The 10,095-nt window shown below is 38.2% G+C and overlaps 1 protein-coding gene across 1 annotated transcript; it reads right to left on the bottom strand.

Annotated features, from left to right (window-relative positions):
- Positions 1–2,167: 2,167 nt before the first annotated feature.
- LOC126278819 (coiled-coil domain-containing protein 103) lies at positions 2,168–6,877 on the bottom strand. Its single transcript, XM_049979093.1, has 3 exons — positions 6,523–6,877; positions 2,599–2,758; positions 2,168–2,455 (listed from the first exon to the last, which is right to left on the bottom strand). Exons 1-3 carry the CDS (start codon positions 6,798–6,800, stop codon positions 2,168–2,170), a joined length of 726 nt encoding a protein of 241 aa, XP_049835050.1. The 5' UTR covers positions 6,801–6,877.
- Between the last annotated feature and the right edge of the window lie 3,218 nt (positions 6,878–10,095).

Raw genomic sequence — 10,095 nt, 5'->3', positions numbered from 1 at the left:
ACTGCGATGACAGAGCGCATCTTTTGCAGAGTCTGCCACTTGAGTTTGCTAAACATCTCTGTAACGCTATCATGGTTACCGAATAAGCCTGTGATCAAACGCGTCGCTCTTCTTTGGATCTTCTCTATCTCCTCCTTCAATCCAACCTGGTACGGATCCCACATTGATGAATAATACTCAAGAATAGGTCAAACGAGTGTTTTGTAAGCCACCTCCTTTGTTGATGGACTACATTTTCTAAGAACTCCTAGCTCCCAGCTGTGAGCTTGAGCTCCAACATGCTGGCTGGATCCGCTTTCACAGGCTGATCCCAGCTGCCCTCTCTACTGTGACTACCTCTTACCAATGACAATGGCAATCTCCTATCCTCTGTCTATAAGGGACTGGGGTGATACTGACACTTCCTGGGCTGGCCATGCCAATACCAAACAAGCTCAGCTCTCTCTCTCTCCACACATGGACCTTGCTACACACCAATTCTCTATACGTAAGTGGTTGCCTTTTCCTTGTTTTACAAATTTTTCTGTCCATGAATTTGCATTATTGTTAAGCAATTAATGAAACTATAGGTACAAATGCTAATAAATACATAAGCAGTCAATAACATTAAAATTACCCAATGAATTTGGCAGAGCTTTTGCTGAAGTTGTTTGAGTGTCACCATGCAGTGGACCAAGAGTTAGGCTTATTTCAATTTGATACAACTGAAATAAAATAATTAGTTTATTCAAAAAACAGCAAATGAAACTGTATCTGAAACTTCCTGGCTGATTAGAACTGGACCTCTGTCTTCCATGTTTCATACCAGTGCACACTCCGCTGCAGAGTGAAAAGTTTGTTCTGGAACTGTACCTGTTTTTAATGCAGAGGCGAATGATGTATAACTGAAGATTACTGATGCTGATTATTTAAGATACATAAGTGTACTCTACACATTAAGGTACGAGTGTCACTCTATGTTTCTATACATGCAAACACATATCATTATTTACAAAATTTGCCCAGTTACATGATGTCTCAGGCTTTCTTGGCCTGGTAGATTAACGATGTGCTTTTGATTGTTCAGCAGAGCTGCTGATACCATTTTATGCATAAAATGAAAACAACAACTTGGCTGTATACCTTGAAGCACACCATTACTTATTCACTTGCTTGCACTAATTGTCAAGAAGGAATAAGCACTTTCATTCATACAAAAGTTTGGCAGCTTGTCAGACTGACTTGAGTATTTGCTGGAAGGTTGTTGAACAGACATGCTTTCTGTTCAATAGCATTTTGCCAATCAGCATTCTGGTAAGTAAATTAAATTCTTATATTTGAATGTAAATGGTAACACAAAAGAATGAAACTGTATACTAGAGAGATCAAGTGAAGTACAGCTGTTGGTTGAATTCAAGTCTCATATTGGACCAGCAATTAGAAAAATCTTGTGTGGCCAGTCTAATTTAGGTTTTTGTTCACTCTATTGACAAATGCAGCTAAAATCCATGAAGATTCTTTTATCAAGCCTCTAGTTGTTTTTATCAAGTCAATTAAGCCAAGTCAGTGTCCCTCAGTCTATAAGATCAGAAACTTGAAACAACAATTAATCAGCTTTTACTCAGTGGGACACTTTCAGTCAATAGCTAAACAATGGACTTATATTGCTATATATCTTTACACTGAAATTGCAGGACCATGCACATTACTGAATGCAAACATCTTCCATGGCTGTGATTCTACCTATGGTTGACTAACTGAAAAGATACAGGAAATTAATGGGAAATTTTTGTATACTAAAGCAGTGTTTAGAAGCTCTTTATCAACAGCAGTGGATTACCATCAGGTTCACTAATTTATAAATTCTTTGAACAGACATGCTTTCTGTTCAACAGCACTTTGGTAAGTTAAATTCTTATATTTGAATTTAAATGGTAACACAAAAGAATGAAACTATAGACTAGAGAGACCAAGTTTTTTGACTTGATGGATTAAGTGCCTTGCGTATTTCTCTTGATATAATCTTTGGTGCAAGAGACATTACCAAGCTGTCACCACTGGCCAAATATATGGATGGATAATTATAATTTATGTAACAAAAACATGACATCACACTGTTTAGCTGATGCAAATATTTCAGCAGACTAACAACAAATTGGGCATCTTCAATATAGACAAAATATGTTGATCAATAATCATAAGGTATGTAACAGAAAATGCAGAACATGACACCATATCGTTTAGCAGATGCAAATATTTTCAGCAGACTGACAACAAATGGGGCATCTTCACTACTGTACTCTGAAAGGGCCATAATAATTTCTCCAAATTCAACAGCTGGCAGCTCTGACTGTAACACCTTGGCCAATGAAAATGATCCTACTGTTTTAAGAAAGCTGAGGTGTTCTGTCTTGGGAAGTCTTCTCCATTCCTGGCAAAACTGTGGAAGTGTTGTGGGAACGATTGTGCCAGATGACTGTAAGAAGAGAAGTAGAAGTAAATAAATATTTGTTCTTATTTATGAGTCAAGGTTTTCAAATGGTACCCAAGCAATTGTTTAATTTTTATCGCCTCGCACACTAGCATGAATAAATGTAGTGAATGTAGTACAATACATACTTTGCCCATTCTATACAGTTCATGCTGACAGTAATTTTCCTGGGAAATTTCCTTTTGTTTTGGAGCAATAGTATTCCAGACTCTTTTCCTAGCTTTGTCAGGATTGTGTTGGACCTCACTCTTCTTCACAGGCTGCAGATGAGCTGCTTTTACCATGTCCCTGTATTCACAAATAAATAAAATACTGAAGCGAGAAAAGCTAATCATTTTCTGAAGCAAAGAAATTATTATACAGATACAATATGGAAATAACCAACACCTAGGAACACATAGAAATTTAGCTCAAAAAGAAAGATTTTGTAACAGCACAAGAGTGAGAAACACTATTCCAGTGCGCATGGAAACATAAATTTAAACAAATAAACTAACCTAATAGTTGGATGTAAAATAATTCTATTCACTCTTATTACCTTCATATTAGGTTGTTGCCTAAGTTGGTAGCATTTTCGCTGGTATTCTGGTTGGTATGGGTTTATTTACTGATTGTCATTTTTTATTTTTAGTTCACCGCTGCTATTTGAGTTCACATATTAACATTTTGTCATTTGGAGATAGTGAGTAGAGGTGTGGACACTAGAAAATGGAGTGCAAAATGGAGAAATAGGACATTTCTGACATATTCTTCTGTTCAACTTCAACAGAGTAGTGACAGCAGTAAAGGCAGCCAGAAACATTTGCGCCATGTATTGGGATAATGCCACTGGACAGGCATGTTTTAAGGAGAATTATATTGACATTAATGACTCTCACGTTCAGGAAGACTTTTGGGCTTTGATGAAGATCATTTAAATGCATTAATCCACATCATTGTACTCATTAAGTGGCAAATGTAATGAACTGCCTGCCATGAGGATGGTTCAAAAATTGGGTGAATGGGGTACTGTATACGCTAAGACAAAATCACAATAATCAGCAGGTGGCCATATGTGCATCTCCACTTACTTATCAATTGGCACACAAACAACACTGACCATTCTTACCCTGTATCATTACCGGTGAAAATAAGTGGTGTCTTGATGCTAAGATAAGAAAAAGAAAGGGATGATTGAGTCCAAACAAAGCAGCAACTCCCCATACAAAGCCCTGTACACATCCATGAAGATAATGCTTGTTATGTGTCCGGTGAAACAGTGATGATGGGTGTACTATGAACTGCTTCCCTGAGATGTAACCATCAGTGCTGACATTTATTGCCAACAACTAAGACGTATTGTGGATACAATCCAAGAACAATATCCAGGATGACTGCATGAAGCGATGCTGCTCCATGATGACACCCACCCACTTTCTGCTAGACTGACAAGAAACGCTGTAAGAAGTTGAGCTGGGAAGTCATTCTGCATCCACTTTATTCAACAAATCTTGTGCCCTCAGATTTTCACATTTTCTGCTCTCTGTCAAACAACATTTGAGGAACTTCCTTTCTTGATGAAAATGTGTTCTGAACATGACTCGATGAATTCTTCACCTCACAGCTATGTGATTTCTACAGGCACAGAATCAAGAAGGTACCCCAGTGTCGGCAGACTGTTGTAAATGATGAAGGAGAATATGTTACTAATGACTTTTGTTATGTGTCGTGAGTATCTGTTCTGTTTACTGAGCTACAAATATGCTACAATCTTATGCACCAAACCAATATATACATTATCTTTGTCGTAGACAAGATTTTGGTCTAAGATATGATCTGTAGTTATTTTGACAAAGCTCTTCATTTTAAAACAGCAAAGTTGATGATATGATGAAAGTTTTATTCATTTGTACTACATCCTCTACATTTCACTATAAAAATAAATTTTAATTCATTTCACCTGACAAGTCTTTATGGCATTTACCCATTTGTCAAATGACGTATTTCTGTAATATATACCTCTTTCTTTTTCTCAGGTCTCATTGTTTCTGTTTATGTATAAAATTTGATGCTTTTAGTACACAAAAGAAAGACATGTCAGCTTCTTTAGCATCAGATCAAAGCAATAGGCTTTGGTAAACTGATTTTACTGTTAATCACTAAGGCTGTCCCATTCTTTTCTCAGTATTTTTATCACTTGCGTGTTTTTTTTTTTTTTTTTTTTTTTTTTTTTTTAACATTGTTGTTTCTTGCAACATTGATCCTCACATTTCGTAAATAAAGAAAATCCTTGTTTTTGGAAAGTAGATCTCATCTGGATATCAAAACACAACACTAAATGCACTTCCATCATATTACAGTACCAATATCATAAATGCCTGTCACACAGGTATAGTGCAATGAATGATGTGTTAAAGCTACATGAAAATGATGCTGGTCAGTGATTATCACTGTGACAATACAACACTGAAAAAAAAGGCAGTTCATTTGGAAACTACTTATCGATTTGACAGTTTGTGGTGATACATAACACTCCAGAAGTGTGATGTATATTCCTAAGTCTTCTCACCAATTAATGATACTCTCAACCCAACATATTAATACAATGAAAGGAGGGGAAGGGGGCAATAAAAGGGAAGGGGGCGACATTCGTCTTCAGCAGGGTAAGGCGATCACTGTCGATGTGAGAGGCTGCTAGGGCGCAACAGTATTATTTCGTGGATTGCCATCCTGCCTGGAGATGTTCCAACTCTCAAGGACTGGTTATTGCAACAACAGGTGCATGTTGTGAAAGATGGAAAATGAACTTTTGAAACATTACTATTCTCCTATATACTGAACCATCAATGGCCATCTAATTTCATCAGATCACCAAAATTAAGCACTGTTGGGGACGACCCAGTACTTGGATGGGTGACTGTAAACTGTGTGCTGTTGACAATTTTTCCTTTGCCCTTATGGCAGAGGGGACAGGAGAGGTGGTGGAGTAAAGTCCCTGATTACCAGTCTTTGCACCAATGTTCTGGATTCAGTTCAGGTTCTCTCCGCAGTGTCTTATGAAGAGAGAGCATGTGCAACTGATGATGGTGATCCATTTGTCGGATGCGAATGTTAAGCTATGTGGCCTCCTTGGTGCACTTCAAAAAAAAAAGTAGGCTGTGTGCCTGCACAAGATTTGACCTCCTCCCATAACCTCCAACATGAACACAAAACAACACTACACACATGCCATTACAGATATTTCTACACACATGCCATTACAGATATTTACAGTTAACACTTGCAACTCTCATACACTGTGACACAAAGGTGACTCTCAGTGTGGAGGGAGGGGGAAAAGCCTATCTACTTAGGCAGCTGAACCTGCCCTTCAGGGTCACGCAGCCATTCACGCTATAGAAACTTACTTTCTTTTTTATGTACTGAACAAAACAAGAAAGGCTCATGTAATGTGGTTAATTTGTCTATTGATGAAGAGAGCACACAATTTGTTAACTAAACAGTAGTTTCACAAGTCATTCATAGGAATATGGTGTAACAATTCTGGATTTTAAGATTTATAACAGAGCCAGAGAAGAAATCAAAGAGAAGTCCAAGACAACAGTGACCACATGGTAGTTACACATTGGAAGCCATAGTTGAAAGTTGCACTAGAAGAATTAAGACAGTTGCACTGTATTACTGTGGCAGAAGCACGAGGTAACAGTGGCAGAACTTAATCTGATCTTTTTTAATACCTGTATGATTCTAATTAAGCTCTTCGTTCAGTTCTTAGCGTGGTGAAGCATTTGCCTGATTATTTGGTGACAAAATATCTAAGCGTCACGATGTCGAGCAACTAAAACCAATACAATACGCTTCACAATTGGAATTTTATTTGAAAAGTTTTTCTGTGTAAACCTGACTTCTGTGTGTTTGTGTGCGAAGCAGTAAAAGAGAAAAAAAAAATACCGCTAGCAAGTCATGACAGTGAAGTGTCATTTCCCAACGAAATTGTAATACCATAAACAACAGTCATTATAAAAATCGTTGGAAAATTATCTAATAACGCTGCTACTTTGGTCAACACCAACCTAAATTCATCGTATGTAGCCACTTTCTGATCAATAGCTCGGAACTTCGCATCATTTTCCCTCCAGTATCGGGCATCGTCGTCGATTTGTTTCTGTAACTCAGCTTCCAGTTCTTTGACGTTAATTTCCTTCTTGCATATGTCAGCCATTAAACACAAAACTAGTATATAATTATCTAGAGAACGCAAAACTGGGCGAGGTAGTTGTTTACTCAGTTCGTTTCCACGGTGACAAGCATTTAAGGGTACCGCATGAGAAACCCGTGCAATTACTGTCATGTACGGTGGATGGTAGTTGCAGAAATTTGTAATGCATGAACAACCAAATAAACTCTTTCACGCGACGTATATCTAATGTTGCAGTAAATAAACTGTTCTTATCTTGCTTCAGAAGTGATCATGCGTTGCAGTAACATTTTGCACAAATGAAGATCTGACGTTAGTTTTCAAATAGCAATGACAAATATGATGTACAGTGTTTTTAATTGATTTGTATTGGCTGCACATCCCTTCAGATCCACCTACGGATAAAAGTCACAATGGATACATTTGAAGAAAGCGAGGCCACAATCTTTAGATAACAGTCCTATCTTTCTAAAAATTTTCGTGAATTCGGTTCTTTGGATTGGTAAGTCGAGTCCTCTCTTCCGCAAAATTTTCTTGAACTTAATCTCATGAGCTGAGAGTGATAGGTCACTCCAGAGCCAGTGTTACCAACTCAGTGATACTGAAAGTTCCCAACAGCCATTTAAAAATTCGCCTAAATTTAAAACATCTATAGAAAGAAATACAATATAAAATTTCGCTTAAAATTTATTATGTCTAAACGAAATTGATAATAATAATCAGATACTATCTAAAATAAAGCGTTCTTTAAAATGTACATTTACATTAAAGCCTAGTTTACACGACGACATTGAGTTGCGCCACTCGTTGCGTGGAATGAGTTGCACGCAAATGGTGTCCTATTTGACTAGACACGGCGAAACCAGTCTACACTTCAGTTTCGTCGTTTTGTGTGTTCCTGAGTCGTGTCTGAAATGAAAGTTTTGCAGCTGCACGTCGCACGAGTTGTGATGGAGTTAATGCTTGTTGTGTGGAATCGCTGCATGAGGAAAAAAAAAAAAAAATAAGAAACGTGTTTCGATTCGTGACTGGATGAAGAAAAGACGTCAGCTCGGTTGCTCAGCATACTTGCTGAAATAATTTATAATGAAAGACCCAAGAAGTTCTTTTAATTATCTTAAAGTGTCACATTTCTTCTAAATAATGTTAATTATGCGATAAGGAGTAAAGATACTGTAATGCACGAAGCTCTGTTGCCAGAACTGAAATTACGTATCATATTGCGTGCATTACAATCGAGAACACTCGGTATGTAATAAGATGCGGTTTTAGTTGGTGATGACGCTTTTTATTAACACCAATAATTATTAGGATTAACAGTAATAATTATTAACATTAACAGCAGTAATTATCCGGAGCAGGTCGCATTAAGAAGAGAATGGTTTGCAACCTACTCTCTTGAAGATAGACCTGTACAGTGGCAATATTTCAAAATTCTAACATATGTGAACAGGGAGCACTGCAGCGCTGTTTTAGATAGAGGAATATTGAATAAATATTGCAGGTTCTTGAATTTGTATAGCCTTCCGTCCTGTCAATAATATTCCTTAAAAAAGAGTTGGCCAACTCGAACGAAGGGATTTTAGTCTTGTAGACGAGAGCATTGCCACAACTAGAATTCCAATTGCTTGTAATTTACTTAATTCAGTTGTATATGTACTCCTAACTCAATAAATTTTGCCCTGCATCTCAGATATTGTCAAACCGTCTATGTTATAATCGCACATGACAGTCTCAGCGGCAGCAATATGTTTCTTATTTTTGTAATCAGCAACACGAGTTGCACAAACGCTTTGAATGATTTCATAGACAGCTTCTGTTGCAGAACTTTCCACACTGTCATTGGAGCCGTTTCGAGTTCACGGGATGCACGACGCACCGATTTCTTTGGACTCCTTATGAATGTGTCTCGTACGCGCTCTACGGTCACTTCACTCACACTCGGACGTCCGCTTCTCTCCCAAGCAACCCGTCGTAACGAATTTTTTGTGCCATTGGTAAATGGCTTTCCTTGTTGGTGGCTTCTTACCGTACTTGGTTCTAAACATCCGTCGCACAGCTGCAGCACGCTTGTTTTTGTCGAACTCCATCACACAGAAAGCTCGCTTCGTACCTGCACTCGCCATGTTTGCGACTATTGCTGACTATCGTCAAATTATGGAACTACGCTGTGGCGATATACATGAAAAAAAAAAAAAAAAACCCAACGTTCAGGGTTTCTCTTCAAAATGACATATGTATGATATCTGTACAATGTCTGGTTCTTGTGCAATAAATAAATGAAAGTTTTCGCAGACTTTATGTACACACTGTATTTGGAAAAATGCTTTGTAATAATGTATTTCACTGAACTTCAATTTCATGAAAAAGTTATGCTAAAGCGGTATAGTAAGAATTGATATAAACAAATTATTATTGTATTAAGATATTTTATAATGTTATTATTATTAAAAATGAGGCATTTGTTACACTTTAAAAGTGAGATGACAGCAAATTAGAGACAAGTATGCAAAACTTGAGGATGAAAGTAACGTGCATTAACATAGGCTCGATGAAACTTGCACCATATTTAGAAAGAACTGTTACAGTATAGCACAGAAGGTAACTCAAATAAACACAATGAGACGAACAGAAATTATGCTTTTATTCAAAGACAATAATTACACTGAAGGCGCCACGGTTTATGATGGTTCCCTCGAGGTTACAAAAGGCGGGATATGATCCTTGGGATGTGTGATCACCATGGACGGCAGCGTATGATCTGCAACGTGTTCCCAGACTAGTTGGTTAGGAGTTCTTGTAGCAGCGCTTTCCACTCCTTCATCAGCGAGAATGATCGCGCTACATGTAGTTGTGCTACTCTAATAGGTCTCCCCAACACATCTCACACGCTCACGGCGGAATAGGCATGCCCGTCCATTCGCTCAAATATTCTCTCATTCAAAGAGCTTCTCAATCTGCCCTGTTCGATGCGGTCGTGCATTGTCGTCTATAAAAATAAAGTCAGGCTCGAATGTCGCAACAACTTTTACCGATGAGTGTATCTTGTGCAAAGATTTAGAGGGCACTACGACCATCCAACATTATGCCTCCCCACACCGTAACACCTGGACCACCAAACGATCATGTTCGACAACGCACCCAGGAACATACACTATGTGATCAAAAGTATCCCAAAGGTGTTCTATAGATTTCGTGTCAGGATTCTGTGCAGGCCAGTCTATTACAGGGATGTTATTGCAGTGTAGCCACTCCGCCACAGGCTGTGCAATATGAACAGGTGCTCGATAGTATTGAAAGACGCAATCGCCGTCCACGAATTGCTCTTCATCAGTAGGAAGCAACAAGGTGATTAAAACATCAATGTAGCCCTGTGCTGTGATAGTACCACGCAGAACAACAAGGGGTGCAAGCCCCCTCCCTTAAAAACAGGACCACACCATAACAT

This window comes from Schistocerca gregaria, chromosome 6 (assembly GCF_023897955.1).
Source record: "Schistocerca gregaria isolate iqSchGreg1 chromosome 6, iqSchGreg1.2, whole genome shotgun sequence".
Taxonomy (NCBI): Eukaryota; Metazoa; Arthropoda; class Insecta; order Orthoptera; family Acrididae; genus Schistocerca; species Schistocerca gregaria.
This window is presented reverse-complemented; position numbering and strand designations above follow the sequence as displayed.